Source organism: Oncorhynchus nerka, linkage group LG9a, assembly GCF_034236695.1.
Source record: "Oncorhynchus nerka isolate Pitt River linkage group LG9a, Oner_Uvic_2.0, whole genome shotgun sequence".
Lineage (NCBI taxonomy): Eukaryota > Metazoa > Chordata > Actinopteri > Salmoniformes > Salmonidae > Oncorhynchus > Oncorhynchus nerka.
The window spans coordinates 51,789,169-51,810,037 of record NC_088404.1 but is presented as its reverse complement, the minus strand read 5'-3'; the positions used below and the strand labels follow the sequence as shown (position 1 = coordinate 51,810,037).

The window sequence follows — 20,869 nt, the reverse complement described above, 5'->3', positions numbered from 1 at the left end:
AAGATGGCTGTATTGGGTCTGTGTTAGTACTTGCTGAAGATGGCTGTATTGGGTCTGTGTTAGTACTTGCTGAAGATGGCTGTATTGGGTCTGTGTTAGTACTGGCTGAAGATGGCTGTATTGGGTCTGTGTTAGTACTTGCTGAAGCTGGCTGTATTGGGTCTGTGTTAGTACTTGCTGAAGCTGGCTGTATTGGGTCTGTGTTAGTACTGGCTGAAGATGGCTGTATTGGGTCTGTGTTAGTACTTGCTGAAGATGGCTGTATTGGGTCTGTGTTAGTACTGGCTGAAGATGGCTGTATTGGGTCTGTGTTAGTACTTGCTGAAGATGGCTGTATTGGGTCTGTGTTAGTACTGGCTGAAGATGGCTGTATTGGGTCTGTGTTAGTACTTGCTGAAGATGGCTGTATTGGGTCTGTGTTAGTACTTGCTGAAGATGGCTGTATTGGGTCTGTGTTAGTACTGGCTGAAGATGGCTGTATTGGGTCTGTGTTAGTACTTGCTGAAGATGGCTGTATTGGGTCTGTGTTAGTACTTGCTGAAGCTGGCTGTATTGGGTCTGTGTTAGTACTGGCTGAAGATGGCTGTATTGGGTCTGTGTTAGTACTTGCTGAAGATGGCTGTATTGGGTCTGTGTTAGTACTGGCTGAAGATGGCTGTATTGGGTCTGTGTTAGTACTTGCTGAAGATGGCTGTATTGGGTCTGTGTTAGTACTTGCTGAAGCTGGCTGTATTGGGTCTGTGTTAGTACTTGCTGAAGATGGCTGTATTGGGTCTGTGTTAGTACTTGCTGAAGATGGCTGTATTGGGTCTGTGTTAGTACTTGCTGAAGATGGCTGTATTGGGTCTGTGTTAGTACTTGCTGAAGATGGCTGTATTGGGTCTGTGTTAGTACTGGCTGAAGATGGCTGTATTGGGTCTGTGTTAGTACTGTCTGAGGCTGGATGTGGATCAACTGATCTTGTGCTTGTACTGGCTGATGATCCAGTATCTCCTCTACTGACAAACATAAGCATAGCACCTGTAAATTATGGATAACATTACTATTATTAATTTTATCAGCTGCATCAGGCCCATTCAAACTGGCTCCCCCAAGATTTCCTTTTATACATGTTCAAATATAAAATACTATTTATACTATGGCTTGGCATAATACTTGATGGTTATTATTTACTGAGAGATCCGTCATGCCCAGTATGTCCAGCTAATCAACATTTTAAATTCAATATATAAATCAATAGTCAGTATCAATTAATTGCTTTCCATCTTGCATTAGTCCAGAGTTGTAACTAAACCTTGACTGAGAGACTAGATAATCATTGTCGTTTTAAAATTATGTGCCATCACACCCATATATTGTCTGGACTGGTCCCACACAGAGGTTGCTGTTGGAAAGCGTGAGTTTCATTTCGAGCCCGCGCAAAGGGTATGAACGCATGTTCACGCGCGACGCGGTTATCCTTTCCGAGCTGCACTTTATAAACACCGTTGCCTGTCGGCGTTTATCAAACGTAATAAATAGCTGTATTTCACTCTAACTTTTGTCTGGCACAAAGTCACAGAACAAAGCCCTGGAAGTGGCTGGCTAGCAAGCAAGACACAGACAGACCAAGAGATGCATTGCCTAGCTAGGTTAGCGAGAGAGAGAGATGCACTGCAACCTAGCACATCAACTTTAACGTTACTGTTATTTGCGGACATCAGACTTGGAGATGAGTGAACACAAGTTTACCTGATCGCTGTTCCCGCAATTCACTCTCGTGGTGTTTTTTCTTCTTCTTCTCTTTTCGTGACCATAAGGATAGTTCCGCTTCACCCTCTCATCCGCGTTGTAAACATTGACACGAGGGGGAGGCGGGGCCGTTGCGTAATTTGCAGGACCCTACGCAACTTGCTTTAGCGTACAGGGCCACCCGGCTCTGTGCAAAGCACACCGCAGCGTTCATCAGGGTGTGTGTGAGAGGTACCTACCATAAAGACAATGATAGCCATGCCAATGCCTTCGGTGGCCTGGAGGACCCAGTAGTGATTGGTTTTCTCCACCTCCGCCATCACGCACAGGGACTGTTTAACAGACACACAGAGAGAGGATGTGGGACATACATACCGGTAACATTTATTTTCATATTTTTTATTTATTTAACCTTTAGTCTCATTGGGATATATATATATATTTATTTATTTGATTTTTCAAAGAGAGACCTGGACCAAGACAGAAGCATCAACACATCAGTACCAGACAAAACAAGACACATGACAGCACATCAGTAACGGACATCTACACAACACAAAGCCACCGAAGCCAGAAAAACACCAGAGAGCAATATGTTGCCCGGGGCAGGTTGGCGGCACCTTCATTTGGTTGGAGGAGCTTGTGGTGACAGCTGGAGCAGAGTAGGTGGAATGGTATCAAATACATTGAACACATGGTTGCCATGTGTTTGATGCCATTCCATTTGCCCCATTCCAGCCATTATTATGAGCCATCCTCCCCTCAGCAGCCTCCACTGGTCAAGCATTAGAGTTTGCAATCAATCATAGGGTCTCTGCTTTACATGTGGAAATGAGCGAATGCTATGTCCCAACTTTGTAATCTGGCCAGGATTTTTTTCTCTCCAAACACTATGAACTGGCAAGTCCCCCCCCCCCCCCCCCCAAAAAAAAACTTTGTGAAATGTCAACTACAGTTGAAGTCTTTATCAAACTTTCCTCTGCATGCCACCACCTTATAGGCTTGTGTTGTGTTGCAATGTCAGTATACCGGTGGGTCCAATTACTCACGTCCACTCCAAACACAGGGTTGAATGACAGGAGGACGCCCAGGTAGAGGTCTAGGAGCTGTAGGGATTTGTAGAAGGCTGAGAAAAGCCCATTACCATCCACCAGGAAGAAGGCCCAATAACCCTGCGGGGAGGATTGGATTCAGACTGTTCTCAATGAGGCCATTTTGCAGCAACCACAATACATACAAATGAAATCACATACTTAAAAACAACAGATAGCAAGGGATATTTACAAGCAAAGTAGGCTACGTGCAATTTTAAGGAGCAGACACACACGAGGTCTTAATAACATAACGAATATGTCGAGTGACGAACTTCAGTATATCATAATAAGGCCCTCATTCACCTAGACTTTTGCATAAGTGCTAATTTCACACCTGTCTTTTTCCCCAGCATGAACACATCATAAACAGACAGTATCCTACAAAAAAGGCCTGGATATTTTCTTGTTCATTCACTTAGGAAACAAGACGGGCAATATTGCATCAGAAGGAACGTTGATCTGCTCCGACACATAGCAAACCAGTAGATAACCTTTATTTAACTAGGCAAGTCAGATAAGAACCAATTCTTATTGAAAATAACAGCCTACCGGGGAACAGTGGGTTAACTGCTTTGTTCAGAAACGACAGGTTTTTACCTTGTCAGCTCGGGGATTCGACCCAGCAACCTTTCAGTTAATGGCCCAACACTCTAACCACTAGGCTACCTGCCACCCCGATGAAGTTGAATATTTTTTTGTTTCTGACAAGAACAGGTACTTTCACAGCTAGGCCTTTTCGAACTGTGGTTGCACTGCACGTCTATTTGCATTTATGAACAATTTTTCTACAACACCCTTTAGTGCCCTGTTGTTAATAATGTCGGGAGCATCTCAGCTGACCCACCGTGATTTGGGAAATTGTGCAGAACACGGCACACCAGTGCATCCCCATGACGATGGTGTAAAACTTGTCCCTCCACAGTTCCTCTTGGTGTCCCTGGGGCCCTGGGGGACCTGGTCCTGGGGGTTCATCAAGGCCCGGGGGGCCATCTCCTGGTTGAGAGGGGTCGCCGTCTGTCGTTGGAGGGTCATCCAGCCATATGGGGTCTTCGTCTGGCTTTAGGAAGACGGAGTCCTCCGTCTGGGAACGAGTCGAGCTGCTCAGTCGTCTGGTCATGATGCCCCTGAGACAAGGAGGGGAGCAGGTAGGTCAACAATACAGGAGGGCAGACAGGTAGGTCAACAATACAGGAGGGTGAGCAGGTAGGTCAACAATACAGGAGGGGTGACAGGTAGGTCAACAATACAGGAGGGTGAGCAGGTAGGTCAACAATACAGGAGGGGTGAGCAGGTAGGTCAACAATACAGGAGGGGAGCAGGTAGGTCAACAATACAGGAGGGGAGACAGGTAGGTCAACAATACAGGAGGGCAGACAGGTAGGTCAACAATACAGGAGGGTGAGCAGGTAGGTCAACAATACAGGAGGGGGGACAGGTAGGTCAACAATACAGGAGGGGTGGCATGTAGGTCAACAATACAGGAGGGGAGCAGGTAGGGCAACAATACAGGAGGGGAGACAGGTAGGTCAACAATACAGGAGGGTAGGCAGGTAGGTCAACAATACATGAGGGGAGACAGGTAGGTCAACAATACAGGAGGGGAGCAGGTAGGTCAACAATATAGTAATGTGATGGGCGCCATGATCTGCACAAATGCAGATGAATCCTCTCGGCGAAACCTCCATCCAGGAAATGAGCCTGTTGCAGTTCAATAATGTGGTGTTTGTGTGTTACTCGCATTAAGCCTGAAGTGCTTGGTGTGTGTGTGTTACTCGCATTAAGCCTGAAGTGCTTGGTGTGTGTGTGTTACTCGCATTAAGCCTGAAGTGCTTGGTGTGTGTGTGTTACTCGCATTAACCCTGAAGTGCTTGGTGTGTGTGTGTGTCGGTCTATTCTGCTGGCCTATTCAGGTGTGAGTGGCTTGCATCTCTCGTCTTACTGGGATTGTGCTCGTGTGTGTGTGTGTGTGTGTGTGTGAGCTCTATTGCAGAGGGAGGGATGAATCAGGGGAGGAGTTTACAGCTCCATCCATCTTCATGGCAACAGAGTGCCTCTCATCTTTCCCAGGCATAATCATCCACTGACAACACATAAACACACACACATGTACACTATTCATCTCTTTCTTTCTTTCAATCAGCAGTCTATTCAGAGTCCTTTTCTGCACCACTCATCTGTCTTTCCCCATTAGTAAGGGTGCCGCTCATTCGCCTGATTGCTGACACACACACACACACACACGCACACGCACACACACACACACACACACACACACACACACACACACACACACACACACACACACACACACACACACACACGTGTCAGCCAACCCTCCATATGTGTGTGTGTGTGTGCGTATGTGCCTGTGTGTGTCTGTGGCACATTTACACCCCTCACAGAGCTTTATATCAAAGCTCTAAATAACAATATTCCCTATCATATGGAGCAACGTTGGCAGTCAGAGCCATGCTGTCCTCACACAGTGTCCTCTCTGACTGGATGTCTAGGGTGCCACAGAATGACAAATTAGAACTCGCCATTCAATAGGACCTCAGTACAGTACGTCCTGTTCTTCTGTCGAACAAAAGATTCCCCGTCGAAACTAAGATTCTCACAACATGTACAGTAGCATTAAACCAGGTTCGAGAATGTCACAGTCCAGGTCGATTTCCAGTTGTAGCCTATTTCACTTCAGATACTTACCGACACGAATTCACCCATTCTGCTGTTTAACATATTCTCTTTACAGTTTGGTCATTGTTTACTTTTCAACTGTTTTATTGAATCGCCCGAGTCCATCCAGCCAATGAGGAAGTCTGAGGAGGTCAGGTGACTTACCTCTGGAAGGTCTAAGGGTACAGGAAGGAGGACAGATCACATGATCAAGTCAAATTCTGTATCCTGTGGCAACCACCAGTTGTTGGCCATGCTGTATGAATCAGTCCTGGAAGAAGAGACAAGGTTTTACTCAGTTACACAGATATTTCAAATCTGTGTATGACTTGAATCCAAAAACTATCCGCACAAATATATAACAGGCAGTAAAATAAAGTGGTCCTTTTGAAGAGGATATTAGTAATCCAGTGTAAGCTCTAGATGTACCAGAGTATCATTCTGGCCAGTCACCAGCTGGGATGTGATTAGAGGAGGATGGAGATGGAAGGTGAACTGTGAACCACTAAACTAAATCTCTCGTTCTCTCATTCACCACGCCAACCAGGCCCAGACCCAGTCAGTCAGTCACAGACAAAAGAGTTAGACACATGAAAACAGTCAGCCATAGAAAAACAGTCAGACCGACTATCAAACAGTCAGACAGGCCCATCCCAATCTGTAGACTCCGCGTGCTTCAGTTTAGCTCTCTATTCCTCTTCTCCTTTCCCTCCTCCTCTACTGCACTGCTGAATGAATGTGGTGAACTCAGTGGAATATGAGACCACACCATGTGTGTGTGTGTGTGTGAGCGCGAGTGTTGAACAGAGGGATGCTGCTTTCAGTCCTTTTCTCTCTCCGCTCGATGCGAAGGTGGGTTTGAAGTGATGACGCCAGTCGGGCTGGCCAGTAGCCATGGCAACGTACGTACACACCACACACACACACGTGTTGCAGCATTGAGGGGTTTGTATCGAAAGTGATGGTTTAAGTTCTCAAAGGTCCTTCCTCTCAATGGATGGATGGATGAATGAGTGGATGGACAGACGAGTGGATGGACGGACGAGTGGATGGACGGACGAGTGGATGGACAGATGAGTGGATGGACAGGTGAGTGGATGGACAGACAGGTGGAAGGACGGACGGGTGGATGGACAGACGGGTGGAAGGACGGACGAGTGGATGGACAGACGGGTGGAAGGACGGACGGGTGGATGGACAGACGGGTGAATGGACAGATGAGTGGATGGACAGGTGAGTGGATGGACAGACGGGTGGAAGGACGGACGAGTGGAAGGACAGACGAGTGGAAGGACGGACGAGTGGATGGACAGACGGGTGGAAGGACAGGTGAGTGGATGGACAGACGGGTGGAAGGACGGACGAGTGGAAGGACAGACGAGTGGAAGGACGGACGAGTGGATGGACGGACGAGTGGATGGACAGACGAGTGGATGGACGGACGAGTGGATGGATGAATAGGAGGCTAGCAGCACTATTTTGTGTGAAGGTTGTTTAAAGCGCTAACACTGTAAAGCTGGAGTTTCAGTAACCATGGTAATGACGAGCATACAGCACACACACACACCCGTATAAAAGCTTAGCGCGAGGTACAGTATACGGTATGCCACTGAGACAATAGTATGCATACTGCACAAAAGTCTAAACGCAAGCGTCTGCTAAATGACTTAAATGTAAATGTAAAGTATCGGTCCCATGTTTCATGAGCTGAAATAAAATATCTCAGATAAAGTTTTTCTCTCAATTTCTGTGCACAAATTTGATTACATTTCTGTTAGTGAGCATTTCTCATTTGCCAAGATAATCCATCCACCTGACAGGTGTGGCATATCAAGAAGATGATTAAACAGCATGATCAATAAACAGGTGCACCTTGAGTTGGGGGCAAAAAAAGGCCACTCTAAAATGTGCAGTTTTGTCACAAAACACCATGCCACAGATGTCTCATGTTATGAGACATAATAACGTGTGATTATGAGAAACAGAGATAGATATCAAAGACAGCCCTCCGTGAGCCTCTCGCATAAAAGACCAGTCACCGTATGAGACATCACACCGTCCTTGTCCCAGGAGAGAAGACCAGGGGCCTGTATTCACAAATCGGCACAGAGTAGGAGTGCTGATCTAAGATCAGTTTTGCCCTTTTACATCATAGTGAATAAGATGATATGGCCAGAGGGGGACCTGATGCTAGTTCAGCACTCGTACTCTGATGCCTGATTCGTACTACAGGTCCAAACCGAGCCAAGCTGAGCTGTACTGGGCATGCCTGGTTATGCATCCACCATAGATGCTGGAACCGTGCTGGAAAGGACACTGAAAAGAAAATATCCAAACCAGCTGAGTATGGTTCCGGTTGGCACTAATATGAATAAGGCACGTCTTGTGAGTACAGGCCCAAGAGCTCTCCAAGGACCAGATGAACTAAGCCTCTCACACACTTGGGAAAGTTTTGCACCTGTTCTTTTTAAAAGACACTACGGCGTGCAAGGTCAGAACTAAAGGTCAAATTGAGTTTAGGAGAAGGATAATTGCACCACCCGGAACCAAATCTTATGTGCACCAGCTAGCTAACTCAATTTAATTTTGGGGGTGGAGGTGCCAACATCTGAACTAGTGAAAACAGCAGATGGCATGCAAGAGAAGACCAAAACTATATTTGAAAGGAATTTCTGAGAAAATAAAATAGAAAATAAGGAAATTGCCTATCACTTTGGTGTTTTCTTCCAGCTGAGACAGTGGGTGAGGAGGTTAGAGGTCGGGAGGTATCGGACAGTGTTGTGTTAATGCTCACATGACAGGCAGGAGCAGGAAGCTCTTACTGAAAGTGATGATAGGACAGTAACAGGAGACATGGTCATGAGAGACAGAGACATGCCTCCCTCAGCAGCTTAAATCCTTCACACACACACGCACACAGACACACACACACGCACACACACACACACACACACACACTGGATTCCATTCAACAACAGTGCGTTTAAAAAATGGATCAATAAATAAACATAAAATGAATTCCTCCAAGGATGGTTAGTTGGTAAACAAAATATAATAATCAACACTGCGGAGATGTGTGCAGCCAAGAATCATCCTTCGCCATCTGAGAAAATAAAGCATCCTTATCTACAACCTCTCACTTCCTCAATGAGGAAAGATTGCATCCACATTAGGCCTACATCTAACTACCAAGTATACAGAATATTTTCATTCTTTGGTAGTCGTTCATACTGAGACAAAACACCATTCATATCACGTACAGCGCTACAGTGAGCCAGAGAGATCAAACTGCACAGAGAGAGCGCTGCATGAAAACATCCGTAATGATTCCCACGGGGATGGGAGCTGTTGCATCTCTCTACAGTAACTCGCATATTTTCGTTTAGGAAAAGATATGCACATACCCAAACAATACAGTTACTGAGACAAACACACTAGATTATACAACGAAAACAGTACTAGATTCAATGCTTAGATTGGAAGGCAACAAAGCATAAGTGTTGAAGGAAAACACACTCGCACACAACATGACTCCCTCCCTACCTTTTACGGTCAGTAGCGCAGCTGCCAGCTGTAAACATTGATATTCACTCCATGTTGTCTCGCAAAGAGGAGGAAGAGAGAGAGAGAGAGAGAGAGAGGGAGAGAGAGAGAGAGTAGTGGCAGCTCTAGGCTGTCATTACCCAGTCGTATGGTCCAGTCTGGAAGAGCTTTCTTACCTGGGTGTGTTTCTCTTCACATTACCATCCTTCCTCCCTCTCAGCTCAACCCTTTGACACAACGCAATCTGAAAATACTTTTTTCCTTTATCTGTGTGTGTGTGTGTGTGTGTGTGAGAGAGAGAGTGTATGTGACGGGTTTTCTTTTGTTTGTTTCCTGGAGGAGAGCGAAAGATCCACAAGCGACAGCCTCGTCTAGGTATATGCAGCAAGAGGCTATATGGTAGCCTTGGCAACAGAGCCAGAACGAGGGAGAGGGAGGGATAGAGAGAGGGAGTAGGGAGGAGGGACGAATCATAACACATCGCTGAGCAGTGAGCACCCCCACTGTCCCCTCTCATACCAAGCTGTAGGCTTTGCCGCCCACCTCTCCCTTTCCCTGTCTTTTCCCTCTCTCTCTCTCTCTGTTGCTCATCCTTTTTCCCTCCCTCCTCTCTCCGTCTCTTTATGTCATCCCCTCGCGTTCTCCTACGCTCACTGTCCCCCCCCCCCTCTCTCTCTCTCTCCAGATATCTCTCTCTTTATTCCTCCCCATCTCTCTCCAGCTATATGTGATGGAATACACATGGTAGCTTTTCTTTGGCAGCCCTCTGAACTGACCAGGAGTCCATAAGCCATCAACACAAATACACTACAAGACATGCACTCCCTCTGTCTCTGTGTATGCCCCCCCCATCACATTAACACCAAAACAGTTCAATAATAATAACAGTGAAGCACATGCTCTCTCTTAGCAGGCTTTAGCTCAGCGGGATACTGCGGTATTGTGACGCACATAACTGTTTTTTTATTTTTATAGCGGGCGGTCATACGCACAGACAAACACACGTTGTTCCCTGGAGGTCGTCCGCGGGTAGGGCAAACTGGACAGGTTAAAGATACCGAAAAAGGCCTGATACCCAGCAGCCTTGAGTTGACAGGCTCCATGGTCACCATGTTGGAATTCTTACAGCACTTTGCCATGACGGAGATGTTATCATGTCCATTTCAATTCCTCGCCAATAACATAGCTGGACATTTAGAAATGACAAGCCTTGAACAATCAAACAGTACACTGCTCTCTATCCGATTTCCAACCCAATATGTATTTCAAATGACCGTGGGGGTAAAAGTGGAAGTAATGTAGGCGCCAATACTGTGCAACAGTCTACTCTAGTGTATGAATATTTCCTGGTCAAAACAGAACATGGTGAGGTGTTCCTCTAGTGAAAATGTAGGACATCTAGTGGTAAATATCTGTCACTGCAGGAGCATCGTTTGTAGACGACTGTAAACACGGGCCTTTACCATACCATCACTATTGATTGATTGTATTCAGCGGAATATCCAGACCTTATTGGGTCAGTAATTGCATGTTCATTAACATGGTCGGTATCCTCCAATGGTAAACGCACAATGTAACAGGAACAATCAACAACAACAAAAAGGAACCATACATTGTCTCCCTGCAGCCCGGTAGACAACCCTGTACTCCGTCGTCAGATGTGACGTTGACCTCTATCAAACAGCCTCCCTGTCTACCAGTGTCTATGCCATAAAACACGTGGCTGATGGCCAGGGATGCTAACATATCTACCGGTGGATTTGCATTAGGCTGCGGGCAAATCAAATCAAATTGATTTATATAGCCCTTTTTACATCAGCTGGTGTCACAAAGTGCGGTACAGAAACGCAGCCTAAAACCCCCAAAACAGCATGCAATGCAGGTGTAGAAGCACGGTGGCTAGGAAAAACTCTAGAAAGGTCAAAACCTAGGAAGAAACCTAGAGAGGAACCAGGCTATGAGGGGTGGCCAGTCCTCTTCTGGCTGTACCGGGTGAAGCCTTCATCTCACTACTGTAGAGATCATCTCACTTCTTCAATGGACGATCAGTTGTTTTGAACTACATTCTGCCAATATAGTCCACGACTAGACTATGCAATATGGCCTGCTTCCCTGACCTATAGTTTAGTTTCATTCTTAATCTTCATTTTAAAGCTGTTAGCTGTGGGCTATGTCCCTTTTCAACACACTAACACAATACATGTAAATCTACATTTCAAAAATGGGGGGGGGGGGGGGGGGACGACTCATGTGAGATTCGAACCCTTTCCACTATCTGCAACAATTATGTGGACTAGGCACTTTACACAGAGAGCAATTTGACCAGTCAGTCAAACATAAGTGATTGTTGCTTTGATGATCAGAATGTGCTGTTGAACTGAGGTATGTTAAAGCAGCAATCAGCAGGTCGTGGGTGACTATATGCCGCCCCACTTCTTGTGTAGTGTTTTCACTTAGAACTAAAACAAGGGGGTTGAGCCCTGAGCCACCTTGGGCTGGCCTTCTGGGAATGGTGTGTCTTTGTGTTACTCCCACCTATTCTAATGACCCTGCAACCCCGGAGATGGAGAGGAAGTGAAAGTCACTTGCAACTTAATGTTAAAGCCACCAGAAACAAACAGAGCAGACGAAGTCAACAAAGATCATTCTCTGTTCTTAGATCTGAATCAACTCGACCCCAAAAGAGAAAAATAAGCGATAAAAAGACTGCTCATGACCAATCATGGAACCGCATAAACATTGGAATTAATTTGAAAGCTGGAAGAGTTCATTGGCTGGTAACGTTAAGTAAGTGTTGGGTTGCGTTTTTTTTTTGCCTGCTAGCTAGTAACCTTAGTGTGTTCAACGTTCAAATTAGCTAACACAGCTACACTACCGTTCAACATTTGGGGTCAATTAGAAATGTCCTTGTTTTTGAAAGAAAAGTACATTTTTGGTCCATTAAAATAACATCAAATTGATCAGAAATACAGTGGAGACATTGTTAATGTTGTAAATGACTATTGTAGCTGGAAATGGCTGATTTTTAATGGAATATCTACATAGCTATACAGAGGCCCATTATCAGCAACCATCACTCCTGTGTTCCAATGGAACGGTGTGTTAGCTAATCCAAGTTTATCATTTTTAAAGGCTAATTGATCATTAGAAGACCCTTTTGCAATTATGTTAGCACAGCTGAAAACTTTTGTCCTGATTAAAGAAACAATAAAACTGGCCTTCTTTTGACTAGTTGAATATCTGGAGCATCAGCATTTGTGGGTTCGATTACAGACTCAAAATGGCCAGAAACAAAGCACTTTCTTCTGAAACTCGTCAGTCTATGCTTGTTCTGAGAAATGAAGGCTATTCCATGTGAGAAATTGAGAAATTGCCAAGAAACTGAAGATCTGGTACAATGCTGTGTACTACTCCCTTCACAGAACAGCGCAAACTGGCTCTTACCAGAATATATATATATATTTTTTTACCTTTATTTTACTAGGCAAGTCAGTTAGGAACAAATTCTTATTTTCAATGACGGCCTAGGAACAGTGGGTTAACTGCCTGTTCAGGGGCAGAACGACAGAGTTGTACCTTGTCAGCTCGGGGATTTGAACTTGCAACCTTCCGGTTACTAGTCCAACGCTCTAACCACTAGGCTACCCTGCCGCCCCAAATAGAAAGAGAAGTGGGAGGCCCCGGTGCACAACTGAGCAAGAGGACAAGTACATTAGAGTGTCTAGTTTGAGAAACAGACCCCTCACAAGTCCTCAACTGGCAGCTTGATTAAATAGTACCTGCAAAACACCAGTCTCAACATCAACAGTGAAGTAGCGACTGCAGGATGCTGGCCTTCTAGACAGAGTTGCAAAGAAAAATCTATATCTCAGACTGGCCAATAAAAATAAAAGATTAAGATGGGCAAAAGACCACAGACACTGGACAGAGGTACTCTTCACTTTTGACGTTGAGACTCGTCAATACATGTTAGAATAACCTTTGGCAGTGATTACAGCTGTGTGTCTCTCTAAGAGCTTCGCACACCTGGATTGTACAATATTAAAACATTTCAAGTTCTGTCAAGTTGGTTGTTGATCATTGCTAGACAGCCATATTCAAGTCTTGTCATAGATTTACAAGTCGATTCAAGTCCAAACTGTAACTAGGCCACTCAGGAACAATCAATGTTGTCTTGGTAAGCAATTCCAGTGTATATTTGGACATGTGATTTAGGTTATTGCCCTGCTGAAAGGTGTATTTGTCTCTGTGTCTGTTGGAAAGCAGAATTAACCAGGTTTGCCTCTAGGAATTTGCCTGTGCTTAGCTTTCGTTTATTTTTATCCTAAAAAACTCCCTAGTCCTTGCAATATGAGAAGCATACCCATAACATGATGCAGCCACCACCATGCTTGAGAATATGAAGAATGGTACTCAGTGACGTGCTGTGTTGGATTTGCCCGAAACATAACCATTTGTATTTAGGACATAAATTCAATTTCTTTGCCACATTTTTTGAAGTTTTACTTTAGTGCCTTACTGCAAACAGGACACATGTTTTGGAATATTTTTCTTCCGTACAGAATTCCATCTTTTCCTCCTTTTCCCTCGGTCAGATCCACGTTATCTTACCGTCCGGGGTCTAAGAATGTGAAGCCGGATGCCCTTTCTCGCCAGTTCCCCAGCTCCAGTGAGGATCAGCTGCTTGGATCCAACGTCCCCCGATGTCCTGGGGTATAGAGACTGTAGTGAGGCGCAAGGTAGGGAAGGCAGTTCCTGACGGCTGCTCACCTAACAGACTTTTTGTCCCTCTTGGGACACGGTCCAAGGTACTTCAGTGCGCTCACTCATCGCGTCTCACCTCTCATCTGGAGGGCAGCGAATGCTAGAGTTTCTGAGGAGGAGATTTTGGTGGCCAATGGGGGAGGCGGACACTCACCTTTGTAGCTGCCTGTCCGACACGCGTCCGGGACAAGACTGCTTGTCAGCAGCCTCTGGGGCTTCTTCATCCGCTGCCAACACCTTCTCGACCCTGGTCTCATCTCTCTATGGATTTCATCACGGGCCTTACATCCTCAGAGGGTCACACTGTCATCCTGGTCATTGTGGACCGCTTCTTCAACGAGACACATTTCATTCCGCTGCCTAAGCTTCCATCTGCCCGTGAGACTGCTCAGCTTGTCATTCAGCATGTTTTCCACCTTCACGGACTTCCTCTGGACATCATCTTCATTTGATTTAGATGTTCAGGAGTCTTATGGCTTGGGGTTTGAAGCTGTTTAGAAACCCCTTGGACCTAGACTTGGCGATCCGGTACCGCTTGCCTTGCGGTAGCAGAGAGACCAATCTATGACTAGGGTGGCTGGAGTCTTTGACACCGCCTGCCTTCCTCTGACACCGCCTGGTATAGAGGTCCTGGATGGTAGGACGCTTGGCCCCAATGATGTACCGGGGTGGACGCATTACCCTCTGTAGTGACTTGTGGTTGGAGGCCAAGCAATTGCCATACCAGGCAGTGATGCAACCGGTCTGGATGTTCTCGATGGTGCAGATGTAGAACCTTTTGAGGAACTGAGGACCCATGCCAAATCTTTTCAGTCTCCAGAGGGGAAATAGGTTTTGTTGTGCCCTCTTCATGAATGTCTTGGTGTGCTTGGACCATGTTGGTTTGTTGGTGATGTGGCCACCAAGTACCGTGAAGCTCTCAACCTGTTCCACTACAGCCCCACCGATGAGAATGTTGGTGTGCTCCATCCTCCTAACCCCATAGTCCACAATCATCTCCTTTGTCTTGATCACTTTGAGGGAGAGGTTGTTGTCCTTGCGCCACACGGTCAGGTCTCTGACCTTCTCCCTATAGGATCTCGTCATTGTCGGTGATCAGGCCTACTTCTGTTGTGTCAACGGCAAACTTAATGATGGTGTTGCAGTCATGCCTGGCCGTGCAGGCATGAGTGAACAGGGAGTACAGGAGGGGACTGAGGAAGCACCCCTGAGCGGCCCCCGTGTTGAGGATCAGCGTGGCAAATGTATTGTTACCTACCCTTGCCACCTGGGGGCGGCCCGTGAGGAAGTCCAGGATCCAGTTGCAGAGGTAGGTGTTCATTCCCAGGGTCTTTAGCTTAGTGATGAGGTTTGAGGGCACTATGGTGTTGAACACTGAGCTGTAGTCAATGAATAGCATTCTCACATAGGTGTTCCTTTTGTCCAGATGTGAAAGGGCAGTGTGGAGTGCAATAGAGATTGCATCATCTGTGGATCTGTTGGGGAGGTATGCAAATTGAAGATGGTCTAGGGTTTCTGGCATAATGGTGTTGATGTGAGCCATAACCAGCCTTTCATGGCTACAGACGTGAGTGCTAAGGGTTGGTTGTCATTGAGGCAGGTTACCTTAGTGTTCTTGGACACAGGGACCACAGGGGCTATGGTTGTCTGATTGAAACATGTTGGTATTACAGACTCAGACAGGGAGAGGTTGAAAATGTCAGTGAAGACACTTGCCAGTTGGTCAGCGCATGCTCGGAGTACACGTCCTGGTAATCCGTCTTGCCCTGCGACCTTGTGAATGTTGGTCACATCGGTTGCAGAGAGCGTGATCAAACAGTCATCTGGGACAGCTGATGCTCTCATGCGAAGCGAGCATAGAAGTTATTTAGATCGTCTGGTAGGCTTGTGTCACTGGGCAGCTCTCGGTTGTGCGTCCCCTTGTAGTCTGTAACAGTTTTCATCCCTGCTACATCCGACGAGCGTCAGAGACTGTGTAGTATGATTAAATCTTAGTCCTGTATTGACTCTTTGCCTGTTTGATGGTTTGTCGGAGGGCATAGCAGGATTTCTTTTAAGCTTCCGAGTTAGAGTCCCGCTCCTTGAAAGCGACAGCTCTACCCTTTAGCTCAGTGCGAATGTTGCCTGTAATCCATGGCTTCTGGTTGGAGTATGTACGTACAGTCACTGTTATTCAGCCACGACTCGGTGAAACATAAGATATTACAGTTTTTAATGTCCCGTTGGTAGGATATACGCACTTTTAGTTCATCCCATTTATTTTCTAGCAATTGTAAGTTGGCTAAGAGTACGGATGGCAAAGGCATATTAGCCACTTGTCACCTGATCCTCACAAGGCACCCCGATCTCCTTCCGCGAAATCTCAGTCACTTTCTCCTGCAAATGACGGGGATGAGGTGTCACGCCCTGACCTTATTATTCTCTATGTTTGGTTAGGTCAGGGTGTGACTCGGGTTGGAAATTCTATGTCTTCTGTTTCTTTGTTTTTGGCTGAGTGTGGTTCCCAATCCGAAGCAGCTGTCTATCGTTTTCTCTGATTGGGGCTCATACTTAGGCAGCCCTTTTTCCGCCCATTAGGTTGTGGGATCTTGTTTTCTGTTTAGTTTCTGTAGCCTGACAGAACTGTGCGCTTTCGTTTTTGACTTTTGTCACGCCCTGACCTGAGTATTCTTTGTTTTCTTTATTGTTTTGGTTAGGTCAGGGTGTGACATGGGTGATGATAAGAGCGTCTGCTAAATGACTTAAATGTAAATGTAAATGTAAATGATGTATGTGTTTTTTGTACTGTCTAGGGGTTTTGAAGGTTTATGGGGTTGTTTACCATCTAGGTGTTTATATATGTCTATGGTTACCTAGATTGGTTCTCAATTAGAGGCAGGTGTTTATCGTCTCTGATTGGGAACCATATTTAGGCAGCCATCTTCTTTGGGTATTTTGTGGGTTATTGTCTATGTCTAGTTGCCCGTGTCTGCACTGTTTATATATAGCGTCACGTTTGTTGTTTTGTAGGTTTGTTTTAGTGTTATTTCTTCATTAAATATAGAACATGTATTCATATCACGCTGCGCCTTGGTCTCCTCAATACAACGAGCGTGACAACATTGTTATTTTGTTTGGTGTCATCAATAAAGGTACGATGTACGCCTACCACGATACGCCTTGGTCTCCTTCTACCAACGAGAGCTGTTACATGAGGGGCTGTTCGGGTGTCTGGAGTAAATCCCTTTTGTTCAAACTCAAACTCCAATCCAAGGTGAGTAATCGCTGATCTGATGTCCAGGGGCGCTTTTAGGTCATAAGGGACGGTAGCAGCAACATAATTTACAAAATAAGTTACAAACAAGCAAAATAGCTTGGTTGGTGAAGAACCAATAAAACGACAGCCATCCTCTCTGGTGCCATTATACACATGGTTGCTTACGTTTGCAAGTATGACCCCTATGTGTCTGTTTGTGCTGCAGTCTTCTCTGTTTACGCCAAGCTCTACTGCCACTGTGTGTGTGTGTGTGTGTGTATGTATCATTATGTGTGTTTGTGTATATATCATTGTTTGTGTGTATGTATCATTGTTTGTGTGTATCAGTGCGTGTGTGTGTGTGTGTGTGTGTATCATTGCATGTCTCTGTGTGTGTTTATACAAGCCGCTCTCTGCTCTGCAAGGAACTAGTCTTTAATGGAGTGAAGATCATGTTCTTCCCAAAGGGCCTCACCCTCTCCCTGGGTCCTCTGACAGAGTGATATCCCCCCCCACACACACACAAGGCCACAGTCCTAATATCATCTTTAGTATGCTAATAATGGGTAACACTTTACTTGACACCCAGCATGGTCATAACCATGTCATAACACTGTCATGACACATATTTAGACCTGTCATGATATATACTGCGTTATATTATGGCTGGTTATGACACCTACATAAGAGTGTAAAACCCACAAAACCTACCACAGAAGTTATTTTTTGGCTGATTATAAGACCTACATAAGAGCGTCAAAAACTAGTACACAAGGCAAAATATTCCATTACACCATAGCCTACATGGCAACAGTATGTTTATGTTATAGCATTTTTTAAATTGTATTTACCATATAAAATTACCTTTGTTATCGCGCACACATTGATGTCAGATATGCACCTACCCCAATGATCTGTTGTTGATGACTGGGATGAATGCAGGAGCAGACTTCAGGAGCAGGACAAGACACCCTCTTTTTGACTGATGACTGATATAAGGGCATGTACGTGATAGGCCTTTCTGGCTTATACTGTATGATTAGGATGGTCATAATTCTTCTTGACAGTGTCATTAAGTGTATTTTCTTAGTCTGAGTAAAGTGACACAGGATGGTCATAATTCTGTGATGATGCCAAAGAAGCCGGTGTTTGGAGGATATATTGGCACGGGTGTTTGCAAACGGTGCCAATATATCCTCCAAACACCGGCTTCGAGGGCATTCTCACTTTTATACAACGGGTTACCAACATATTAAAATAATAATTGACATTTTCATAAACATTATTTTTAGGAATTTATCCACAAGATATAGTGGAGTGGGTCTGATAACATAATTATCTGTACAGAGAGATTGTGAGCCCTGAATATTAAGAGTGTCCAAACTAAACAAGGTAGATATGAACTGGAACATGGTTTTGGCAGTAAAGACGTAAACATCCACAGTCACTGGTCATGATGGGAATTACAGTTTGACAAATGAGGGAGAGAGAAAAAGAGAGAATTCTCAGGGGGGTAGATAGTGGAAAATGACAGATTCATACAGACTTACATGAAACTCTATGCCCTTTAATGGATGGTTGGGACAGAGATTTCAAATGTAAAAAGACATTAAAAAGTACTCTCCCTTTAGCCAAGCGTTTGGACATAGAGTACAAAATGGTGTCCTGTGTGAATTTAAGGATTCTTCTCTTCTCTCTGAGGACCTCAGGACAACCTGGCCTGATTACTCCTTGTGTCCCCAGTCGACCTGGTCGTGCTGTTGCTCCAGTTTCAACTGTTCTGCCTGCGGCTATGGAACCCTGACCTGTTCACCGGACGTGCTACCTTGTCCTGGACCTGCTGTTTAAGACTCGCTCTATCGCACCTGCTGTTTCTAATATCGGAATGATCGGCTATGAAAAGCCAACTGTCATTCACTCCTGAGGTGCTGACCTGTTGCACCCTCTACAACCACTGTGATTATTATTATTTGACTCTGCTGGTCAACTATGAATGTTTGACCATCTTGTCCATGTACTGTACTGTTATAATCTCCACTCGGCACAGCCAGAAGAGGACTGGCCACACCTCAGAGCCTGGTTCCCCTCTTGGTTTCTTCCTATGTTCCTGCCTTTCTAGGGAGTTTTTCCTAGCCACTGTGCTTCTACATCTGCATTGCTTGCTGTTTGGGGGTTTAAAGCTGGGTTTCTGTACAGCACTTTGTGACATCTGCTGATGTAAAAAATGGCATTATAAATACATTTGATTGAGTACAGACCAGTACAGTCCAATACAACAGAGGGACTCTGTGATCCTGACTGAAGAGGACTTATCCCCCCCTCCCCCGCCTAAAGAATGTATTTTTAACAGAAAACAGGATCCTCCATTATAGTGAATGGGAAAATGTCAATCTTCGTGTAAACAAAAATATGTTTAGAAAACAGTCATGGTCCCAATGTTTGCTTCTAATACACCAGATGTGTGTCCTTGAACCGATTATTACAGAAGAAGTTATACAGATAATTAAGTTGCTAATGGCAGCCTCTAGTACTCTTGCAATGTCACATCCTGGAGTAGCTCAAACTGCGCGTATTATGAATCCATGAGATGCCATCTTAATCGACATCATTTGGCTTCAATGCATCACTGAGTCTTCACATAGGAATGAATGATGTCACATGATCGATGGCTTTGTCCATTCATATACAGTAATCACTTTCTCCTCTCCTCACCTTCCTCCCTGAACTTAGCCTGCCCTGGTTGCCATATCAGGCAACCCCGGCTACCCTGAACTCTGTATAAGCTTAAACTACACTTTCGGCAGACACCGAGTGGCCCCGTCCATCTTTTCCTAGGTTAGTCATTATGTGGAGTTTCTGGGAGTAAGACATCGTTAAACTCACAAGCACAGTTGATATTCCAGGAAGTGAATAAGAAACATTCCCAGTTTACATTAGGTCCCAATGTGACTTAAATGGGTATTTCCTTCATGGGGCTCCTTGGGGAATATCTAACATGAAATGCTGACACAAGCATCACAAACATTTGTTTTCATAACGTTTTTCTCTCCAAACCAGAGAGGCCAGAGAGCAGTGGAGGGTGCAGAGGGAACAGTCTTAGTTTGCTAGAGTATGTGACAGAGGAAAGGCGAGGCCCATTTGGATCTGACCGTTTTAAAAACATCCTCCCATAATTATCTTATATTTATTTTAATTCAACTCCAGTGGAATCGTTGGGGGGGGGGGATGTGTCTGCCCATCCGGTGTAAAAGGTGTGATGCAGACAGGCTCAACCTCCATTGTTGACACATGCTCAACTTTCAATCGCCCTGTTAGAGACGGACTCAACCTCTCTACGTCTTGGAGCAAAGTAGCCCTCCTCCTGGAGACCTCCTTTGCTTCCAGGTTTTTGCTCCAGCCGTAATCTAACACATCTGATCCAGCTAATGAATGTCCTGATTGGTAGCTCATTAGTAGAATCAGGTTTGTTAGAGCTGTAACAAACTTTTGCATACCCAGGAGTTTTACAGTTCAAAACCTGCACCCGTACTCTTACAGTATCATTTGGTGTTGGTTGAAACTCGACTTGTCTTTGCCTACCTGATGAGCTGACCTACTCGTGGTAAAAAACACCCAATTCTCGCATATCTAAAAGGAAGGGAATCAACGAGGGTAGAAGGAAGGGAGTCAACAAGGGTAGAAAGGAGGGTGCAGGGTTTTTGGATTATAATGCAGCCTAAAGCCCCTTGAAGACACCTCGGGACACGTGTGGCCAGCAGCCAGTATATATAACCCCTTTTCCTTAATTAGGAAAGTCCATTGTGTTCAGTATTTGCTCTGGCTGGAA

The 20,869-nt window shown here is 45.2% G+C and overlaps 1 protein-coding gene and 1 long non-coding RNA gene across 2 annotated transcripts in view; one reads left to right on the top strand and one right to left on the bottom strand.

Annotated features, from left to right (window-relative positions):
• LOC115134483 (tyrosine-protein phosphatase non-receptor type 5-like) overlaps nt 1-9,508 on the bottom strand; it is a 28,850-nt gene extending 19,342 nt beyond the window's left edge. The window contains exons 1-5 of the mRNA XM_029668500.2: nt 9,221-9,508; nt 5,667-5,772; nt 3,670-3,949; nt 2,781-2,903; nt 1,971-2,063 (exon numbers count right to left, since the gene is read on the bottom strand). Of these exons, the coding sequence (XP_029524360.1) occupies nt 1,971-2,063; nt 2,781-2,903; nt 3,670-3,942 (489 nt within the window). The 5' untranslated portion in view covers nt 3,943-3,949; nt 5,667-5,772; nt 9,221-9,508. The remainder of the gene's footprint in view (nt 1-1,970; nt 2,064-2,780; nt 2,904-3,669; nt 3,950-5,666; nt 5,773-9,220) is intronic.
• Nucleotides 9,509-11,647: 2,139 nt separating this feature from the next.
• On the top strand, nt 11,648-20,186 carry LOC135573305 (uncharacterized). Its single transcript, XR_010464646.1, has 3 exons — nt 11,648-11,831; nt 16,940-17,061; nt 18,753-20,186. It is a non-coding gene; the product is annotated as an uncharacterized LOC135573305 (long non-coding RNA).
• Nucleotides 20,187-20,869: the final 683 nt, after the last annotated feature.